The 21,904-nt window shown below is 48.5% G+C and overlaps 8 protein-coding genes across 8 annotated transcripts; 2 read left to right on the forward strand and 6 right to left on the reverse strand.

Moving 5' to 3' along the window:
• Positions 1-70: 70 nt before the first annotated feature.
• On the reverse strand, positions 71-1,455 carry N7487_004710 (uncharacterized protein; the record flags this gene model as incomplete). The annotated part of the gene is made up of 2 exons (XM_056872457.1): positions 71-1,333; positions 1,387-1,455. The coding sequence occupies 2 exons, from the start codon at positions 1,453-1,455 to the stop codon at positions 71-73; spliced, it is 1,332 nt and encodes a 443-aa protein (XP_056730177.1).
• A 794-nt stretch (positions 1,456-2,249) lies between these two features.
• N7487_004711 (uncharacterized protein) lies at positions 2,250-2,459 on the reverse strand (the record flags this gene model as incomplete). Its single annotated transcript, XM_056872458.1, has 1 exon — positions 2,250-2,459. One exon carries the CDS (start codon positions 2,457-2,459, stop codon positions 2,250-2,252), a length of 210 nt encoding a protein of 69 aa, XP_056730178.1.
• A 2,743-nt stretch (positions 2,460-5,202) lies between these two features.
• Positions 5,203-6,489, forward strand: N7487_004712 (glycoside hydrolase family 64 protein; the record flags this gene model as incomplete). Its single annotated transcript, XM_056872459.1, has 1 exon — positions 5,203-6,489. One exon carries the CDS (start codon positions 5,203-5,205, stop codon positions 6,487-6,489), a length of 1,287 nt encoding a protein of 428 aa, XP_056730179.1.
• Positions 6,490-6,728: 239 nt separating this feature from the next.
• On the reverse strand, positions 6,729-7,531 carry N7487_004713 (uncharacterized protein; the record flags this gene model as incomplete). Its single annotated transcript, XM_056872460.1, has 2 exons — positions 6,729-7,061; positions 7,130-7,531. The coding sequence occupies 2 exons, from the start codon at positions 7,529-7,531 to the stop codon at positions 6,729-6,731; spliced, it is 735 nt and encodes a 244-aa protein (XP_056730180.1).
• A 373-nt stretch (positions 7,532-7,904) lies between these two features.
• N7487_004714 (ABC transporter ATP-binding protein) lies at positions 7,905-12,208 on the reverse strand (the record flags this gene model as incomplete). The annotated part of the gene is made up of 5 exons (XM_056872461.1): positions 7,905-8,791; positions 8,840-8,962; positions 9,016-10,975; positions 11,031-11,694; positions 11,751-12,208. The coding sequence occupies 5 exons, from the start codon at positions 12,206-12,208 to the stop codon at positions 7,905-7,907; spliced, it is 4,092 nt and encodes a 1,363-aa protein (XP_056730181.1).
• A 794-nt stretch (positions 12,209-13,002) lies between these two features.
• N7487_004715 (polysaccharide biosynthesis domain-containing protein) lies at positions 13,003-13,644 on the reverse strand (the record flags this gene model as incomplete). The annotated part of the gene is made up of 4 exons (XM_056872462.1): positions 13,003-13,060; positions 13,117-13,435; positions 13,512-13,536; positions 13,600-13,644. 4 exons carry the CDS (start codon positions 13,642-13,644, stop codon positions 13,003-13,005), a joined length of 447 nt encoding a protein of 148 aa, XP_056730182.1.
• A 423-nt stretch (positions 13,645-14,067) lies between these two features.
• On the reverse strand, positions 14,068-15,829 carry N7487_004716 (synembryn; the record flags this gene model as incomplete). Its single annotated transcript, XM_056872463.1, has 7 exons — positions 14,068-14,167; positions 14,224-15,065; positions 15,117-15,236; positions 15,292-15,450; positions 15,518-15,594; positions 15,659-15,733; positions 15,802-15,829. The coding sequence occupies 7 exons, from the start codon at positions 15,827-15,829 to the stop codon at positions 14,068-14,070; spliced, it is 1,401 nt and encodes a 466-aa protein (XP_056730183.1).
• Positions 15,830-16,566: 737 nt separating this feature from the next.
• N7487_004717 (uncharacterized protein) lies at positions 16,567-21,765 on the forward strand (the record flags this gene model as incomplete). The annotated part of the gene is made up of 1 exon (XM_056872464.1): positions 16,567-21,765. One exon carries the CDS (start codon positions 16,567-16,569, stop codon positions 21,763-21,765), a length of 5,199 nt encoding a protein of 1,732 aa, XP_056730184.1.
• Positions 21,766-21,904: the final 139 nt, after the last annotated feature.

Genomic DNA, 21,904 nt, shown 5'->3' on the forward strand with positions numbered 1-21,904 from the left:
TGCTAATACAGGTCGTGAATCGTGCGCGTGCTGTGCGGTATATTATGAGTCTTTTCCTGATAGGGTTTACCTAATGGCTGGTTTCAGGAGTGGTCGAATCTTGGATGGGCGGTGGACCACGGGTGGTAGTTGTCGATCCCGCTGAGACGATTCGGATTCCGGGGGTCTGCTCCGTCGGTGTTGGAGGTCCATCATTGTTGATATTGATAGTCTGGAATTGCGCCTGAGTCGGCGTCACGGGAGATACAGTCATAGGACTGGGCAAATTGACGTGGATCGAAGGCAAACGGTCGATAGGTGGGAGCTGCCGCGCTTGTTCATTCTGTTCCGTAACAGGGCTTTGATACGCCGGGGCATCACCCCAGTCCAAGTGCTCGTAGTCGGGAGGCGGAGGAATGTTGAGCATTCCCAGATCTCCGTCGTCAGTTTGTGACTCTGGGCGGGTCGAGCCTTGTGTCGTGGTCGGAGCAAGAGTCAGTCGTTCAAGTTCAGTAGAATTATGCGATTCGGTCATAAATAACGAAGCACCGGACTGGTCGACGCTGGATCGTTCGTAGGATTGGGCGGTGGAGCTAACAGCGTCACTTTGCAACAGCGGTCGGCTATCCGAATCATGATTGTCAGAATTGTGCGAGTCGGCTCGAAGCCGTGATCCATCATGGCGAACACGTCCAAGTTCCGCATAGGCAACACTGGAGATGCGTCGGTCCCGCTCTCTCGCCTGATGTTCAGCGAGGACCCTGGATACATCGACTGCACTGTTGGTTCCTGTACGGCGACGCTCCGTCCGAGCGCGAGCTTCGGCATTCAACTGTTCGAGGCGAGCAAAATCCCCACGCGTCCGAGCATCTCGTCGCTCCCGACGACGTGCCTCGCGATCGGCTAGTTCCTGACGGCGCTGCAGGCGAATCTGGTACATCGAGTCCATTTGTTCCTCGCGGCGAGTTTCCTGTTCTTCCGCCGTCTCCGGATATTCCACGACCATATCCATCCCGGCGCGTTCACCCTCTCGGGCGATGACTTGTTCGGTCGGCTTTGGGCTTTGGGAATACGGGGGGAGGGTCATAATTGAACGGATCGAGGTATCGCGGCGGACGCCATCAGTGGTCTGCATTTCTGGTGCTGGGCCAGCTCCAGGATAAGAGGTATCTTGGGCGCTGGTTTGATTCGGGACCTGGCCGTATGATGCCTTCCTTGGACCCCATGCTTTCCATTTCCGCTTGAGGAACTTCCCCGGAAGGTATTTTGGTTCGTAGTGATGTTTTCGTAGATAGCGTAGGAGGAAATAGATGCCCACACAGAGTGCGATAGCAAATATGATGCTCACAGCACACTAAATATCAATGAGGTCAGCTTAGGGGGTCGGAATGATCGGAAATAACATACGATAATGAATATGGTATTCTTATTATCATTGCCATTTTTGTCATTTTGACGTTTTTGTGGAATGTACATAATGTTGGACAGGCAACTGGGCCTAGAAATCCTTAATGGAAGGCATGGAATAAAATCCCCGGATTTCAAAAGAGTCGAGGAATGAGAGAAAATGGACAAAGCGCGCCAGCCTTTCCAAAAGATGCGTCGGGGGCCCTAAAAGAGGCTATGCTATTATTATACGCCAAGCATTGAAACGCTGGCGTGGCCCCAGGAGGCTGGTGGAGATGTCCCTTCGCTTTCGTCCTTTCAGGTTTTCTTTTCTTTTCTTTTCCCTTTTTTTTTCTATCTGCAATTGTCTACCAATCATTTCATCCTCACTATTCTTGTTTGGAACGGTTTCCACAGCGATCGGTTCGCTAGGAGATCCCCTAGGCGTTTTGACTCCAGGGCCGGACCCTTTACGGAGTACTCCGTACTCATCTCAAATCTCAAATCTCAAATCTTTAATCTTTTATTGCTTTCATTATTGATTTCAATTATTGACTTTCGATCGTGGGAGATCAACTGCACGAGTCCCTTCGCAGCAAGGGAAGCCCTTATACAAAAATAGATACGCCCTTGCGTTCGGGACCAACCGGTATGAGATCGTGCTGAGACATCTGGAATATCAAATCGCAAATCGCCAAATGCCCACCGTTAGGGCTTATGAGGCCCCGCTGCGATTGTCGCAAGGAAAAAAAAATTCACCACCCTGCTAATCTCGGCCCAAGCTGTGAGATGTAAATTAGAGCAATTTTGAGATTGAAACGTCACTTTCTTTCACCTCCCCTTGTCATTTCTGAAACACCCCCTTCTCTGCAGGTTGGCCTAACTCAACGCCGATCAGACTTCCCCCGATCATCTGTCTCCACCAGCTTGTCTCGGTAGTTCTCGGGAATACTGATATGGAAGACAGCGAATGCCCCCTTCAGTGCGCCATCTTGCTGCTCGGCTTTATTCCGGCGCGGCCGGTGTCTGTCCATTAAGAACCGTGCCTCACACAAAACGGCTCTGATTACCCGTGTCCTCGAGCGAATTACCATGGTTCTTTGACCATCGCTTAGTCCGGACCATGAGGCCGTGCTGGGAGTATGAGATGCTGCCGTGGCTCCCGATATCTACATCAGCGTAGAAATAATAGAACGGCATTTCCCGGCACCACTGTAATGCTTCAATCGACAATGCCTCTCGAAGCTCATTGAAACATCATCATATTTCACTCGATATTTCTAAATGGATGTAGTCGGTGTTTACATTGGTCGGTGAGGCGCAGTAAATGTCAGATTGGCTGACAGCGACGTCAGAAACCTGACGAATCTTGGCCCCAGAGGCTCAAGTCTTTCCCCAGCCCCAAGTGGCGTCATTGTGAAATGGCCATTTATCGTCCTGTATGATATCGAACAAAGATACGCCGGGAACTCTCCCTAGCCAATCGTAGAGACATCTGTTTCCCAACAATATAATGGCTTTGTTTAATGCGGATTTTGCTGAGGCAAGACAAATACTAAAGTGCCGACAGTACGATTGTTAGCCCACCCGCTCTTCTGTTCTAAATATACTCCGTAAAAATCTGGCTCTGTAATTTGTTGTTTCCGCTGTGTCCGCGGAAGGTTAATGCCCAGTCTGAGGTTGACTTATCTATAGCTTCGGGTTAGCCGGGTTTTATATAGATATACTCTGTCTCCTAGGCATGGCTGAATCCGCTGGGTCTGCTGAGTCCCCAGTGAATAAATTGGAGATCATGCGGGTTGAGAAAGTCCCTGCCTGTCAAGTCTCAAGTATGTATTTGTCTCTTGTCTCTTTGCCCAGGAAATTTGACTTCGGGGCTTTAGAATGGGAACGCCTTGCCAATTTTTTATACTGACGACTCTCCGTCAACTGTTTATTTGAGCTATTACTACCAGAGATAAGGGGACCCCCATGTGCTACAGTCCTGCATGATTTACTCCTCATGTTGTTTCAGTAGAGTTGATCACAATGTCTACTGTGGGCCCGCTAAACCAAATAAAGTGCGAATTTCTCATTAGTGTCGGTGATGATATAGCACTACAGTAGTCGGTATCAGCCAGAGTTCGAGCAAATTAAGGCATTGGCGTAATTACGATCAAATTGAAATGTGTGACTATGATTCCTGACTTGGCCGTTAATCGGTGTCGTACAAACACCAACTTTGATAGATCACCACTTATAGATCTTGGAAAGGGTCTAGACACGCCGAGGCAACTCTACTTGAATAGCAATGCTCCGGTGATGCTTCACTCTCACCTATACATAAACATCAGGATTGAAATCGAGGTATGGTTTTTCTACGGAATGTGCCGCGCCTTGCCCAGGCAATTTAACGTTCATCGGATGGTTTTGTTTCGAGATTTGAAAACGTAAGATAAAACACGTGGATAAAATCTCCTCCCATTTGCTACTTTTGGATATTGCTAGGAAATGACATGTGAGTTGATCTGAATATGGATTTTAGCATATTGCATCTTTGTTATATCCGAATACAGTGGTCGGGATGGATACAAACGTCATAGAAGGAATTCCAAGAAAAGTGAGGTCAAATAGTTCAAAACAACAGGCTTGATAGAAGTCTTGGAAACCCATCTTTCATTGCATTTTTGGTACCCTATCGAGAAGTCTATACAACGTTAGAAGGTGTCTCTTCAACTGAAATGAAAATCTCCGCTTAGTGCAAATAACATTTTAATATTCCTAGTCATCATAGTATATCGGGGGAACTCTAGAAAGTGGTTGGAATATCTGATATTTAACTAAGCCAAGAGAGAATAGAGGGGATATCCTAGCATCTGATCATCTTCCAGGTTTATATTGCTTTCAATGTTCTAGTGCCGCGTGATAATATTCTTTTCCTCTGACGGGATACCATTTTTTAAAATACAAACCCCTCAAATCCATTAAACTAAAGCATTCCTTGTACTTATTCTCAAACTCCTAGGCGTTGGGCGGCTGCGGTGCGTTGCGAGGTTATTGAGCCTCAGGACTCGGGTACCGGGAAAACCACGATTAACGGTCATATGATCTAATAAAAGCAATTCAAAATTAGTGTACATTTTAAAGCTGAGCAAAATCTTAATGATCGTCTCGTGGTGGTATATGAATATCAAATGGTTGTATTGGCCAATAAAATAAAAGCGTGAATGACCTGATGCTGGCCATTAGGCCAACCTGGAAATCTCACGCGTCCCCCTTGATAGGAATGCGTGTCGTAAATCGGTTGCCTTAAAGGTCAGGTATTTGGTCAGCCCTTCCATTCGTAAACTTATCGAGTTTCCACATAATATTTAGCTCGATGTTGTTCCCCGCATAAATAAGCCAAGATGAACAGGTGGGAATTGGATCACCTGGAAACTCGGCATGATCGTGCCGTCCCGCGAGTGGCTTAGATCGACATTGGTATATACTGTTGTTGATATTGACGCGCAGCCTGTTCTGAACGATGATCGTCAAATGAGGTAGCCGCTCCAATAGGGTCGAAGCCACCCTCCCCGAGAAACGTGAGGTCATCGCCACGTTGTATCACAGGGTCCTGGTCACCCTGCCCTACCTGATGCCATGAGTTTGGCACGAACTCAACAAAGGACGTCGAGCGATAGTATATATTGTGGCCTCTATTGCGACCTAAAATGTCGGCAACAACTTCAAACCCCTCATCGGCAGCCTTGTGGATCTTGATACGGCTTTCTTATTGGACTTCTGCGCCAATCATTTCAAGACCTCAGTCCATCTGAATTCTTCTTCCAACACCGCAGGGTATTGATATCACGCAAAATGGCAACATTAAACTTTGATTTGAAAAACAACACCGGTTCCAACACGGTCTACGCCTACATTACAGGCCAAGCGCTTGATAAAAACAATGCGCTTTTCCTCTTGCGATCTGATGGGAAGACAGCCTATTATCCGACCTCACCATCGTCCACAGGGACCAGCCTGAGCGAGGATTGTGCGATTCCGCTAGGTACATCTGGCAGTACCACCAGGATCACTATCCCGCACCTCGCAGGCGCACGATTGTGGTTCATCCGAGACAGTAAATTGACATTCTTGCTGAATCCTGGCCCTGCCCTTGTTGAGCCTTCGGTATCCAACCCAGCAGACCCTAACTATAATCTGATATGGTCCTTCTGCGAATTTACCTGGAATGACTACCAACTTTATGCGAATCTCAGCTACGTCGATTTCGTGTCGATGCCCATCGCCATGACCCTAACCAACGGAGCTGGTGCAACCCAGACCGTCAAGGGTCTGCCAGCCAATGGTCTCGACCTAGTCTGCAAGGCTCTCAAAGAACAGAACGACAAGGATAAAGCCGGCTGGGACCAGCTCGTAATCCAGCGAAACGGGGTCAATTTGCGGGCCGTTTCACCCAACACGGGAAGGACCCTCAATAATTCTTTGTTCAACAATTACTACGAGGGTTACGTGAATGAAGTTTGGTCTCACTATGCAAACAGCACCAACAATACTTTGACTGTCAACACGCAGGCTGATGCCGGTGATGTCACCGCCAAAGTTGCCTCCGATCTCTTGTCCTTCTCAGTTCCAGGTATTACTTACACCAAGCCTTCTACTGGAGACATCTTCAGCAACAGTACTGGATCCTTTGCTGTTTCCGGGAACGGCACCAAAGACGCCATTACAGCTCGTCTCGCGGCTGCGTTCAATCGATCAACCTTGTTGATAAATGGCAACCAGCCGAACGGGGAGACAGTTTCCAACTACTACAAGAACTCGGTGACAAACCACTATTCGCGCATCTGTCACTCTGTGAATCTTGATACTCGGGGCTATGCATTCCCCTATGATGATGTTGCGCCTAACGATGGCCCCGATCAGTCTGGTAGTGTTTTTGATGGGAATCCAAAGCTCTTGACAGTCACTATTGGCGGCGGCTCTAGTAGCTCTGCCAAGGAGTCTGTCGTTGAGGCCGATGCTACACCAGTCCAGCAGCCTGTGGAAAGTGGAAAAAGCAAGGAGGATGGAAAGAAGCCGAGCCGCTTCCACGAGCTGAGGAGCTTTGTGGATAAGCTGTCGCATAGGAAGAGCAGCACCTGAGAAAGATAGGTTGATCTCAGTGCTATTTGGTCATGTTGTTGTATATTGTAAATGCTAGTCACTGGTATATACATCATTTTCGGTGGTCGTCCTCTCTCTTGAATTTATTGGAAATGGGTCAATATGATTCTGTGTCTCTTCTCTTAGTTATCCCTTGCACTAAACATGAGAGTAAGGTATCTGCAAATCTGCAAATTGAATGACGACCTGCATCATTGTAAAGAAGAGCTAGTTCCCTCTTATTCCGTAGCATGCTTCTTAATGTAAGCAACCACCTGACCCGGCATAGCCAACCAGGGCGTGTGTCCCGTTTTAATTTTCTCAGTTTCAATCTGCGCCCCCTTCCGCCGCGCCCGCTCCACCAGTACCTGCTGAACCGGCAACGGAGTCGCACGATCCTCCTCAGTCAAAAGATACACGGAGGGAATGTTCATGTACGCCGCACCGGTAGCGGGGGCATTCTGCGTCGCCCAAGAATGTGGCTTGAGAAGCTTAACCCACTCCGCACCATCGACAACATCATGGAAAAACAGCACGAGCGCATCGCTGGCAGTCACAGTTCCATTCTCTTCCTGGAATAAATGTTAGTGGTCACATAGACATTTTGCAAGTTGCAAATAAAGATCGGCGGGCAACTTACATCGCGCACATACCACGGCGGGGGCATCCCACCAAACGCGCCGATCAGACCCTCGCCAATACTAGGTAGGAACGCGGCGATGAAGATGAGTTTCACGACGCCACCCTTTTGGCCGGCTGCTTCGCGCTCTGACTTGCTTAGTCCATCCAACGCGCTGCTCACTGGTAACCCGGCCCAACTGTGCGCGATGATGACAGTTTCATGGCCAGCATCTGCTTCTTGTTGAGTGATGGATCTAACAGCTTCGATATCTGGTTGAAGGTCGACAACTGAACTGGCTTGCTGGATGGAGGGAAATGAGATGCTGTGGCAGGTATAGTCGGCCAGTTCCTTGATGATTGGGTCGAAGATGGTGGGCGGGTACCATGCGCCCGCCGCGAAAATCAGAGTTGGCTTTGACATTGTCACTCCGGTTGATGTGGAAGCTATGTGAATTGGATGCAGGTTCCTGGTTTGTACAATAGAGGCTTGTAAGGCTGAGAGGTTGCAGGGGGTCTGAGATCGACCAGGCGGGACTTCGCTTTAGTCGATTTAATTTTACCGCTTTTCTTCTCCCCGGCTGAATCAATATATCATCCACATCGGTATTCTCTATTACACTCTTGGTTCCCTATATTAGTGAGATATTTACGCGTTGTTGCTGATTAACTTGCGATGCTTGCTAACGACGATGACGCGATTGCAATGAGATTGACCGAATCAGTATAGGAACTAGAAAGAAATCGAAAATGTACATTTCAGGACTAACGATCAAAGGAAGAACCTTGGGAACAATCTAACCGCCAACCTCCTCAGGGTCACTGAGCAAGGCATTCAACTTGCCATCTTTCATTTTCGCCAGAGTCTGATATGGTCCATCCTCAACGACAGCTCCCTGGTCAAGAACAACGACATGATTCGCGATCTCGATCATTTCCTTTGAGTGCGTGATAATGATGACAGTAAGCCCCTGGCGCACGGCAACCAACTGCTGAACTGTTTGCCGCACAATCTCCGCACCCGCTGGGTCTAAGCTGGATGTGGCTTCATCGAGAATCAGGATTTGAGGTTGACGCAAAAGAGCTCGTGCAATGACCACACGCTGTTTCTGGCCACCGGAAAGACCAACTCCACCATCTCCAATCACAGTATTGTACCCCTGAGAGAGAGATGAGATAAAATCATCAATCCCTGCCCCTTGGGCTGCAGTTCGCACACTATGAGATGAAGCTAGAGGTGAGTGCTGATCTAGCCCGTAACTGATGTTCTCATGAATGGTGCCGGGGAAAATGGTTGGTTGTTGCGATACAACGGAGATCTGTGAGCGGAGAGTAGGAACATGTAACCGAAGAATGTCCGCGCCGCCCAGTGTCACTGTGGGTTGTCCGGCTTGAGAGGCCGGAGCTTCGTAGAGTGATAATAGCAGTGACGCGATCGTGGATTTTCCTGAACCTGATCGACCTACGAGCGCCGTACAGGAGTTGGGTGGGATGGAAATCGAGACATTCTTCAAAACCATTGTGTTTGGCCGAGAGGGATATTGGAAATTCAGGTTAGTGAGCTTGATTGGGGTGAGCTTCGAAACCGTTAAGCTGCCGAAATATTCGTGGGATCCATCTTGTGGGAGGTTTGCAAGACGAATAAGGTGTGTCGCTATCTCGCGGGAGGTATTGATCTGGGGAACTATAAGAGGTTAGTAGAGTATTTCGAAGTGGTTCAGGATCTACTAACTCCATGAGAGAATCTGAGCAGCGTATCCAATGCTGAAAAGTAGCATCGAGAATACCATCATCACATCGTTCACATTGAATTCGCGAGATGCGGCGAGCACCGATCCATAATAGAAGATCAAAGCTGTTGAACAGAGTCAGAACAATAGCAACCAAGTAGAGAATTAGCGAGCTTACCGCTAGAAAATATGACCGTCGATTCTACCATACCGAAAAGCATGCCTGTATAAATGGCACGTTTTAACCCTAGCAACAAGCAACGCGCGATCGCATTAGCTTGTTTGCGATGGAAGTGACCTTCCAACGTCAATGTTCTCACGGTACGGATCTCTGAAAAGGTCTCGGTAAAGACATCAGCGGCGATATTCTTCGCGTCATTGCATCGTCTTTCCCATAACCCATTTGTTCCCTCAAAACCTCGAGTGATAACATAAATGACAGGCCCACAGGAAAGAGCAACAAGCGTTAACTTCCAGCAAACAATCAAACTCCAGATAATTGCCATAACGGTGATTGATGCAGCAACAACCACAAAACCGGCGAATCGGCCTAGTAGATTTCGCATGTCTTCTCCATTCTGATCGAGAGACGATGTGAGTCTGAGAGATCCGTTACCATCTTTCTCAAACCAGGCCCGCGGCTGATCGAGAATGCGTTCAAAGGCATTCTTTCTAAAAGAATCTAGCCAAGCCTCGCCGCAGATTTCTAGGAAGTAATGCATGAAAAAGGACGCAAGGCCATCGCCGAGAGACACCCCTAGTACAGCAAGTGACCATGTCATTGTCAGATGCCCACTGTTGGACCCAGTATAGAATGTTCCAAATAGCTGCGACAGACAATATGAGAATATCGGAGTTGCGCTTGCATGGGCTAGTGCTGCCGCGAATCCCAGGAAGAGGGTGATTCGCTGTCTCATCGTCAAAGTCAACAGAATGGTGCCCATAATTTGAGAAAGCGGAGTCATTCGTTCTTTCTGTAGGTGCTGCTCTTGTGATTTCTTGCGGCGGCCATGAGGTCTTCGGCTGCGCTTCGTTCCGGATAGTTCTTTCGCGGTATGTCCATTGGGCCATGGATCCGACTTCAAGCCCTGATCATCAATGCGAACCATTTCGACTTCTTCCGTGGGAATAGTTATTTCTTTCAAGTCCTGTTGGGGAATACGTGCTTCTGCCATGGAAAAATGACGTTGGCTCCAATCTCGCACAGGGGAATCCCCATTCCTGACCATATATTCCGAATTCCTTTTCGTCGTCAAGTCCAGCGAGCCAGAGCGAAAGCTCGGGGGAATGTGGCCCTGAGCCCAGGATGTTCTGGACCGAGGATGTCCGAAGAAAGCTGTTGGAGGTCTCAAGGTGTCCAAGCTCTCCGATGATGAGCTCTCCCACGGAACGTCCCTCTTGTTCTGGGTCTTGGTTTCCAGATGACCGCCGGCTTTCGTATGGAAATACTTTTCGCTCCCCGGACTGACCTCGACGGCATATCTGTAACCGGAGTTCACAATCGAACCTTGTTCGAGGATGTACAGGAAATCCTGTTCCATGATTTGTGACATATCGTGAGTGATGATGATAGTCGTCTTTCCTTTCCGCCATTCGCGGATTGCTTTCATCACTGCGACTCGGTTGGTGTGATCAAGAGCGCTGGTGGGTTCATCCAGGATCAGGATTGGTGTGTCCCGTAATTTCGCTCTGGCAATCGCAACTCGCTGCCTTTGGCCGCCGCTCAAAAAGCTTCCACCCGGGCCAACGCAAGTGTCGAGTCCTTTGGGGAGACTGTCAATTGTTTTCTCAAGCATGGCCAACTCGATGAGATCTTTGACATCTTGCTTGGTGACAGTTGCATGGTCCTGGCGACCGAATGCGATGTTTGTGAGCACAGACTCATTGAAGAGAACACTCTTTTGCTCTAGAAGAGTAATATTGTTGCGAATCCACTTGGTGTCAAGTTCTTGCATTGGGTTGCGGTCAATCAGGATTTCACCTGAGGTTGGCAAGTAGAACCGCATCAGCAGTTGACTGAGTGTACTTTTACCAGAGCCACTCTTCCCTATAACAAACGTCGTTTCTCCGGCGGGGAAGAAAAAGCTCGACGGCTTGAGCACACATCTGTCAGGCTGACTAGGATATGAAAATGACACCTTCATAAACAGTCATTAGTGTCCGAATAAAACCTCGGGGAGGATTTAAACTCACGTTTTTGACTTCGATATCACCTTCACAGTGTTCCGGATACCGAATTCCCTTTGTCTCGCTCACAATTTTGTCTTCTCTCCGGCTTTGTATTATCGATTTCAAGGCTGCACCAGCAACCTTTCCTTTCTCCATCACGATCATCTGCGGCAAGACCTGCTCAATAGACTGAGCTGCGGTCAGACAGGCCCAGAAAGTTCTGAGCACTTCTCCGGATGTGAGCTTTCCGGCGCGGGCAAGCGAACTGCCATACCAGAAACCCTGAACAAACATCCCGAACATCATCCACCGGATGATAGCAATTTGTAGAGAATTGTGTCGCGCTTGTCGAAGGTAGTGTGTAGCAGATCTCTCGATGCGTTCAACAAAGTTCCGATGCTCGAAGGCTTGCCCATTGAGGCATTTGACCGTGTCGATATTGGTGATAGCATTGTTGGCAACTTTAGAAGCTTCGATAAGCTCAGCCTGCTGGGCTGTAATGCTGAACTTCATTTTGGAGGAAAGAAATCCGATAATTGCTGAGAATATGGGGATGCCTGCAAGAGTTACCAGAGAGAGGCTCCATGATGTGTAGAAGCCCAGCCCTAGCGAAGCCAGTGAGCGGCATGAGTATTGCAGTACAAGTCCGAGTGGCTGCGATGTCGCCATCTGCATTTCATGAATATGTCTAGAAACAATGCAATGTTAGATATAAGATTTTAGCGAGTATAGTGACAAACTCACGCTTGAATTCCCGACAGCAAAGCCCCGGAGCCCTCGCTTTTGGCCTCAAACCACTCAACGTCGCGATCTAGCAGCTCTAGAAACACTTGGCTACGAATAACGGAGGCCTGCATTTCCCCGAATGCAACGAATAGAGCATAGTATGCACCGTTCAAAAACCAACCAGCTACTCCCAGTCCGATCATTCCAAAGCAATTTGTGATTACTTGGCTATGAAGCCCTTTGGAATCAGTGTGATCGGCACCGAAAGAGGTAAACGAGTCGAAAACATTGCCAAGGAAGATTGCAAGTGCCGGCGTGACGAGACTAGCAACCAGGGCGAATATAGATCCGAATATGAGAGTCGGCAGATGCCTTCTAGTCGTGAATCGGAAGAGCGATTTCCATCCCGGATTGCTTTCGGGAATATTTTCTTTGTTGATGTCATTCCGATCGGAAGTCTTGCGTTTGGGCAACATTTTGACGAAAGGCTCGAACGTCACATTGAAGGCCTGGTATGACTCGTGAAGATTTTTCTTGCTGCGCTATAGTAGCATAGCAGTAAGGCAAGATGGAAGAGGATACAGATCGGCATGAAATAGTCATGACGGGCCATTTTGAGTGTTGTTTCACAAATATAATCGACAGGAAGAACAATACTAAGAAATTTCCCAATGGAGTAACATTGAAGAGGGGCGGACAAAGACACCCATGCTCTGGCATTGTTGCGAAGCACGTGGGATGAATGTACCATTGATCGGCTTTAACCTTGAGACAGCATTTACAGCCTTCACTGTTGATGGCAGATCTCTAACAGTCGAAGAAACCTAGGGCTAGAAGGTGAATGTTTGATGCGCGATGGGCGCAACCACCCCAATGAGGGTCCTAGCAAACCGGTCCTGAAATAACGTTTGGGAAGATAAAAAAAAAGACCAGAGGAAAAACCAATGAAAATGACATTTTATTCAGGGTATATTTCGAACGCAATATCGAAAGACTGTCCAGGTCCGACCAGACAGCCAATCTATATTTGAGTCGCGATTGATGGTCCGATGCTAAATCAGAACCACACATTTATGGGACATGACCACAATTCTATCGTAACAATCAATCTCGAGCCGTGATACTGCGAGGTCTTGCAATCAGTATCACAGCCTCGAGGCCATTCATCATCTGCGCCACAAGGAAACAGGCAAATGCCGTGGGCCAGATCAGCCCGGATGTGGAACTGCCCTCGATTTCAAAAACAGCAGCATTGAGACACTATTTGTAATCAAGAGCTGGCCTTCTGGGCCTTCTCGTAAATCCAATCGTTCAGACCGGCGCGATTTCTAGAGGACTCTGTCAGTTTCCATGCGTGACTCAGCCGGCTCCAATCGGCACTAACCTAGCGATCTCAACAGCGTAGAACTGCATGCGCACACCGAAAATGGTGGTATCCTGGTCATACTCGGCATCCGCACGGGTACGGATCATGGTGCCAAAGTTGAAGTCCTCGATCTTGTTCCACTTCATCATCCAGGTGCGCCACTTCTCCTTGCCAGCCTTGCTCTTCATCTCGTCCTCGATGAGGGTTCCGGCGGGATCGAAATCGGGGAATGCCTCCATGAATGACTCGTAGATCTCATTGTCCTGCTTGGTCAAGCGAAGCTGCGAGCCCTTGACCTTCTCCAAAATAGCCCAGTATGTCATGAGGTGTTCAACCGCTGCAATGTAACAAGATGTCAATATTATGACCTTATCCGATGTTTCAAATGGGATGTAAATCGAGGCGTGACTGACCTTTGACGGCAAACTGCTTCTCCATCTATTGCGATTGTTAGCGATCAAACTTCTTCGGTCTGTAGACCATATGGACGCGGGGTCGTACATCCTCCAGATTCTCCGCCTCCTCGGGGTTGAATGGCTTCGACATTTTGACGGTTGCGTGTAAACTAAATTCTTTGAAATACGAACGCAAGAAAGCAGTGATATGACGAGTGGGAAGGAAATCAAGTGGGAGTGTTCAGTGCCCCGCGCATAATTTTTTTGACGGGCGGGGAGCACCCTCCGCTTTGCATAACGTCATTCCGCCCGCAGTCCACGGGTATAAATCGTTTCAGCGTCATGTCCAGCTCAACTATATTTAATTCGCTGTTATGCATGGGTGGATGTATAGTTCCCTTTTAATTGATTGAACCGAGCTGAAATTTCCATATATATTTGAAATTGACGCCCGCATCGCTACAGACCTATTGTAGGGTATATTATGCAGTGAATCAAGCCTAAAAGCCATGCTTCCAGATAAGGGCTCAAAAGCTGATCTTGTGAGATTGAAACTGAGAGCAAAATTTAATGCTCAGTCACTATCGGTATCATCTGGCAGTTCTTCGAATCTTCCCTCGTGGAGAGCCTGAGTCACGGGGTTCTCGACATTGAGGAGACCATTTGCTTTGGCCCTATGATATTTGTTAGCAAGAGCACTCACTATATAGCTCGCTTATAATGCACATACCTCTCAAATAGCACAAAGAGTCTCTCTGCTTCACGCTCCTTCTCCTCCATGGTCATAGGCGGACCGGAGTCCTGTGGCTCAGCGGCCCACCGTTGTCCAGTGATTGGATTGCGTGCGGTTTCAGGGTCGTCTTCGGCTGAATATGCTTCACTTGCACTCTGTGGCATCTCAATGCCGCGCGCTGCCAGGAATCCAGCAGCGAAGCCGTAGCCAATATTCTTAGTGAGTTTCTCGGCATCCTTATCCGATAAAACGAACATCAGCTCGGAAATTGTCACCTTCAGATTGGCAAAGTGGCTTGTCGAGAGCTTTAGAAGTTTTGAAGGAAGTGTTTCAGACTGTCCAATTGGCAAGCTCCGGTCAGTGTTCTCGGGCAGAAGAAGCAACTGCATATGCTCGCGGGGTCCATCGGGTGCCACTTCGTGGATAGCGATAAGTGAATAAAGCAACGGGATTGCGGCTGCCTCTAACTCCTTAGGGCTATATGTGGATATGGCCTGATCTAAGATGCTGATCAACTTATCCACGTTGCAATTGTTGTCGAATGTCGGGAAAAGGGGGCTGCTTTCGAAAACCTTGCCTTTCTTTTCCTCCAAGTCAAGGATAGACAATGTATTGAGCAAGCCACCAAGTAACCCATCTAGGGGCTTTGGTGGGATATCAATGCGACATATAATCTTCAAAATATGAGGGATGGAAGGGGAGAACTCGGTAACAAGATCGGGAAATATCTTGGAGATATTGTATATCAACTTGAGGGTGTCAGATAATGCGAGCTCATCCATTTGTGACAATGGCTTTCTCCCTGACTTGGGGAACTGCTTCGCATGACGGCTCAATTGCTATGCTGGTCAGCACAGCACATCAACTTCCGAGTCTGGCAATCCACTCACGTAGTTGACATTCTCCCCCAATGCATGGCTCTTGATCAAATCCTTAAAGTCCAGTGTGGTGTTATAAGTCGCGTAGAACAATATCCGACTTGTAACCATCTCGTCCTCTGAGTCTTCGGTCTATCAAAGATCAGTGTCAGCTTTGATACTGGCATTTGATCTGCTGCGGGAGTACCTTAAGCTTTTCTGCTAGCTTTCCACTGTATCCCGTGGCCACAAAAGCCTGGCGCATCTTGGGGTCAAGTAATAGCGCATTTGCAACACATCGCAATGCCGCTCGACATACATCAGGGGTCTCCCCCTCAACGCCATACCGAACCAATGTATTAATGCCCTATAAATGATCAGAATCAATGGTAATCTTAATTCTCGATGGGCAGCTTTATTCGTTGTGCTCGTACATTCTGTGAATAGATCGGTTCTGCGTTGGTAGGGCTTGTGCCGTGTTGTCGGAGCTGGAGGAGGGTTTGGACTCGGTCTAGTAGTAGATTGGGTCAGCATTAGGCGTGTGCACAGTATCAGGGTAATTGCATCCGACTTACCTGCTGTTGAGAGGTTGTTTTCTTGTAGGTCTTTTTCAAGAGATTTTAGAAGCTGTGTCACTTGCTGCAGCTTCGCTGTATGCGCAATATCGAATAAGTCAACCTGATTGCCAGGGTGAAGCTTCACAATCTCCACAACGCACCTGTTCCTTGCATCTGAAGAAATGCCATACTGGTCTGAGCTCGGAATGACCCGATTGTTCCGAGTAGGGGGGTGATGTAGGACTGTGTCACTTTCGCCGACGTATTGTGGTGAAGTAGATTCTCCTACACACAGTACAAGAGTAAGATCAGATTAGCATGCGCAGGTAGCTATTGACGAGAGAACCAAAAAAAAGGAGAGAGAGCTACGCGGGGAAGTCAGACGCAAATCGTCATAAATTATTTGGCGACCCCCCCCACTTAAGCTTCACCTAAGAACCTCTTCTCCAGACATTTCTATTTATACATATAACAATTATTAGTACTTTATTATAAGGGAAGCTATATCATACACAATCGAGTTTAGATCTTTTGTATAACGTGAACTTTTGAGCTTCACCGTTTGCTGGGAAGAATGCGACATAAATCGAAAAGTCAGACATTTAATATCAAATACTCAATACTGATTATTGTTGAATGTTGATTATATCATGCCTATACACCAAAATACCTGATGATTATTGAAGCTATAGTCGATCGCATGAAAAGTCCGCGTATTGGTGCCTCGTCGCCTCAGGCGGTGACACTTTACGCGCATCGCGGCGCGTCGGAACTTGAACTTAGTTTTCTCGGCTGGATGTGGCTTCTTGATTCTTCAGCTTCAGTCTAGAACAGATCATGGACAGGGTCTGAACAGCGTCTCCTTCAGCAATGATCCTTCACTATTGCTTATTTTCCTTTTTCACACTTCTTGTCTGATCCAAATCATGGTGGAGATCCTCTCTGCTCGTCCGCCTACACCCCCAAGGACAGCCTCGCGCATCGTGATTGAAAACACCGAGTCACCACTAGCAGTTCAAACACCTAAGGAGTCATCATTTTCCACGCTGGAATCGGCGGAAGCTGGCCCGTCCAGCCGCAGTTCGAAGAAAGTGAATTTCTCGCCATGGCCCAAGTACATCAAACCACCAACCTTCGCTAGTGCTATGAAATCGGCCCCCGACTTCAAGGCTATTTCTCCGTCCCCGAATTCCAAGCCTAAGAAGTCGATCCTGAAAGCAACCCAGTCACCAATTCCTGTTTGGTCACCTAATGTCGATGCATTCACCGCCGAATCGCTTGCCATGCTGCTCGAATCGGTCACCCAACAACTGGCAGGCGAGTCAATGACCTCCCGACTCGATGCCTACATGCAATTCTATGGCGCGCTACGAACGTATGATGGGCTTCCGGCGGGTCAGAAGATTACCGAAAAACTGAATCTCATCACCGAGTTTATTCAGCGAGATGTGAATCTGGACCTTGCGAACGTCTCCCCTATCGATACAAACCTTGCCAGCCAGGCTCTGAAACTGTCAGCTGCATTTGTTTGGCATCCGGAAATTTCGACACAGCTTTCAGAGGAATTCAAAATCTTTCTGGTCGACCACTCCATCACTTGTCTACATGAGGCCAAGGCCCCGAAGTCTGTTTTGACGCACTACATGTCCATATTGTCTACTCAAACCTTTGGCCCCAAGATTATGACCGGTGCCCGTGTGGCTCGTCTTTTGACGGTACTGCAAGAGGTAACCAAGAATATCAGTGGCAACGCAATTGTTTCCCATCGATTGAACATTTACCAGCGGCTGCTGGGCCAAGCCAAGACTACTTTTATCTCCCAAGCCAACCTATGGATCGAACATTTGATATTTGGGCTGCTTCATCATTTGAAGGATACCAGGTCAAAAGCGATCGCATTTGGCCTGCAGGTGGCCACAGAAGCCGGTCCTAATCCTACACTGTCAAAAAACATCCAGGATCTCTTCGACCGGCCATTAGAGCACGGCCGAAAGCTTGTATCAGAGGTTCGTGAGCGCATGACACGAATGATGGCGTCGGTGGATAGCGGTGAGCACGTTCCTCAAATTTGGAGCGTCATTATCCTTCTTCTCCGCAACAAAAGATGGAATCTGGAGAAATGGGATCATTTTAAGGAGTGGGTTCTCGTGGTCCAAAAATGCTTCAATTGCAGCGACCTAGCGATCAAGACGCAGGCTATCGTTGGTTGGAATCGATTTGTCTCTGCTATCAACCCCAACGAATCGACGCCCCGAGCGATCCTACACATGCTGGGAAAACCGGTACTTTCTCAATTCGACCGCAGGAAGACCGACAAATCAGGATCACCGCCCACTCCAGTTGCTCTGACCAGCTACTACAATCTGCTATACTACACTTTCCGCCCTTCAGTTTCTTATCAGCACCTAGATATTATATGGGAAGAATACGTGGTAATGCCGTCCTCAGGAATTTTCTCATCAGTCCCGGTTCTCAGTGACTGTCTTTCACGCATATTGACGAACCTGCTGTGGAGTACGCAGGCTAAGTTATGGACAGAGAATCGAATCAATGACACTACCAAAATGGAAGCAGAGGAACTTCCTGCAGCTGACAGCAGATGGGTTCGATCAAGAATTACCTCAATTCTGAAGGTTTTTGAGCATATATTCAAAGCATCAGTTTGGATCGATGACGCAGTTGGCCAATCTCACGTGGCATTGGCCTGGAACAGTCTGTGCAGTGCGTTATCGCTTGCGTCCAGCAAAGAGATTACCCCCTCGGGGGAGTCGATGCAAGCCGTTGCTAGCGTTTGGAGTCTACTGCACCGCCTTTGGATTGCAGGGCCGCCCTCGTTGAATGCCAACAGCACAGATATTTTCTTCGAAAGATTCAGATTCTTGTCTACCACAATGATTGTTTCTATTGGGGGCATTCCGTTTACCGAAAAGCTTCTTTTGAGAAACGCGGATGGAACCGACAACATTTCCAAACATTCACACCCGAATACGACACAAGAAAGTGCTATTCTTCATCTCCTTCGAATAATCAGCAGCACTGCAGGGACAATAGTGCCAAGCAAGTCTTATACACACCTTGTTTTAGGTAACATTGACGCGGCATGCAACGGGAGATTCTCCCGAGGATCTCGCCTAGAGCTTCTCCAGCAGAGTGCAGAATTGAGCATCACAAAAAGCAGTGCTATCCCTCGTGCGGTCCAACTGTCTGAGGTGATTTGGAAGGCTACTGCCCAGGCGGCCGCAGGTGCTTTGCAGTCGTTCCCTATGGAGTCCGCTCGTGGTCGCGACGGCTCTGTATCCCGTGACTATGAAAATGTCATCAAGATTCTCTCGTTTGGACTTTCATTTCCATCGGCCTTTCAAGAGTGGTCTCACTTGCTCGAAATTTTTGTTCGCGTCGTTAGAACAGAGAAAGGGAACCAAGCGGTTGCCGATATGATTGTGGAACCCATGGCCGAACGCCTCATGCATCTTTCTGCTGGAGATACCTACCTCCCCTCAACTTCGTTGCTTAGTCATTCTTTATCTATCCCTTTCATGCAAGGAACCGGGCTAGGGATTGATCGCAGTGGTATCCAGGCAGCCGGTCATGCCATCTTTCCTCATAAACTCCTCGCATCAATTGCCCAGACATTACATGGCGCATATGACAATTTCAACGCATCACAATCCAGTGGCCTTCCTGACTTCATAGAGGCATTGACTTCTTTTCTTGGCACCGGTGTTCCGCAGTTCCAAAGCCAAATTCTTCAATGTCTCCAGTCCTCAATCGGTGTTTGGTTAAAGGATGAATCTCACAAAATCCATGTTGACTGCGGTGTTGACAGCAGAACCCTGACGGCTTGCCGTGCGCTCTCATCAGCTACCATCAATACTCTGCAAACATCAGTTTCCCATGACCTACCTTCTTTGAAAGACTTCGAGCCTATTCTTTGCGCCGGGTTGGAGTCTTCGCATATGTCAACAGCCAAGAGATATGTCGAACTTTGGGGCTTGACCTTTGGCTCACAGGCTTTTGTCACCCCAGCCACCATTTTGCAAGCCGTACAAACTGCCGAGTCCAGGATCCAGGCTGCAACCTTGCCTCCGCAAGACGGTGATCAGGATACCGAGATGTTATCCCCACCTCCTCCGCAAGACAAAATGAATCAGTCATTGCATCAGCCGTCACAGGACAATCAGCTTTCGTCTCCCGTCATACGCACTGAAGACCCCTCTGTGGCTCTCAAGCCAACCGAACAGTTCCGTGAACCCCAGTTGCCGAGCAACCCTCAGAAGCCCATGGATGCGCAAATTGTTGATGGCCTCTCACTATCTCACAAGCGTAAAAGCCATCACGAAATGTTTTCGATGATTGAATCGATTCAATCTTCGTCGCCAGCTAGTACTCCACGCAAATTGGGCTTCGATACTCCTCGTCATGTACGCAAACTACATGGAGAATCACTGACCAGACTTCCTCTAACGCCCACTCTCGCCCCTACTGAGAATGAAGACGGATTCATCGGCTCGTCTCCTACGCCTGGGACCAGAGACCCGACACCTGCCATGAATTCCGATGCACTCATATCAAGCCACCTGCCTGCGGATTTGGGTGGAGACCCTCCATCATCTCCTCCCGAGATGCAATCTCGGAGTCCAAGCCCTCGCAAGAGTCGCTCGAAAAGCGCGCGGCGAAGGGCGGCGAAAGCAAGAAAGGCTCTCGTTGCTACATCCAGCAAACAGTCAACAGTCAACAGCCCCGCTACTTCCCGCCTTGCGACAGAGAACATAGACACACCTATGAGTGATGCCCATGACTATGATAATGAAAACGCCGACACTACACCTCGAGCAAACGGAGTTACTCCCAGTCGGCGACTTCGATCTGCCCTGGGTAAGGACTCAGATACAGCAGAGCCATCTCCGGTGCCACCTGTTGACGCCGACAAAACACCTGTCCAACAACCAACTCGCAGAAGTAAACCAAGCTCGAGCTCCAAGAAGAAACGGAAGCAAACTCAGTCTAAGCCTGTGGATGATCAACCCCAGCAAGCCATGGACATGCCCCCTGATACCCTTCTGGATAGTTTCATGGACTCGAGTGAAGAGACAGAGTCACAAATCGCATCACAGCTCGGGCAGGACTTGGAGTTAGCAGTGGATATGGAGGATAGGGATAATCTAGAGCAAGCAGAACTTCCCAGTGAGCCATCCATGAAGAAGAGAAAGCGAGATCAAGAGGATTCTCCTTCATCGGTGAGAACGGACAGGCGCCGGTCTACACGGCTGTCCACAGTTAAAGACGCAGTCAGCACCGAGTCATTGCAATCTGATTCTTCACACTCACACCATGCCATCTCTCGGCAGGTTTCTCCTGCTAAATCATTGTCGCCAACTGCTACTCGCCGATCCACCCGCAGTTCACAACGAAAGGATAGTGATAACCCTCCTGCAGACTCAGTTGCACAGGAATCAACACAGGCATCAACGCAAAACACCGAGACACCGCGGCCGTCTAAAAGGTCTCGCAAATCCATTCGTCTTGAGGACCAGTCTTCCTCTATCGCCATCGATAGCAGTCCCCAAAGTGTCCCTCGAGATACCCGGTCCCGCAAGACGCGGTCTCAGCAACATGCATTTGAGGCGTCTCAGCCTCAATCATCAAGCATTCCATCCGAGGAACATGGCGATACTGATCAGTTGCCACCTCAGGTCGACGTGGACATTGTCCCTGAGGGCCTCATCACAAAAGACCAAGTGGGGCAGAACACCCCTCTTGTGTCTACCGAGGAGGCAACTATCACTCAAGTCTCCGAAGTGGAGCAAGCCATTGAGCCTGCGGTAAAACCAGACACCGAGGTGGACATCGAAATGGACATCGACATGAATGCAGTACAGCAGTCCGGTGAAATAGTCGAGCAAACTACAAGTGTTGCCACCACGGGTACACAAACCCAAGAATTACCCCCCGAACCCAAGCCCGGCACCAGCGAACAAGCCATCACCCAGTCTTTGAAGAACTTCTTGGGTGAAATGAAAATGACCAATTTGTCCCCGAGCGCTTTCCGCGAGGTGGATGATATTCTCTTCAAACTCCGTTGCGAGGCACAAAATGCATCGACGCGACACAATACTTCAGCATAGCGAAAGGCGTTTACAGCGAAACCTGTTGGATAGGATTTTTTTTTATATTGGACCCCGTCTCATCATTATTCCCCACATGCATCCTACATGTCTTCATAACTTGAAGCACAGCGCCTATTTTATTGCTTGGAATGCTTGG

This window comes from Penicillium crustosum, assembly GCF_028827405.1.
Source record: "Penicillium crustosum strain IBT 35664 chromosome Unknown utg000002l_segment0_segment0, whole genome shotgun sequence".
Lineage (NCBI taxonomy): Eukaryota > Fungi > Ascomycota > Eurotiomycetes > Eurotiales > Aspergillaceae > Penicillium > Penicillium crustosum.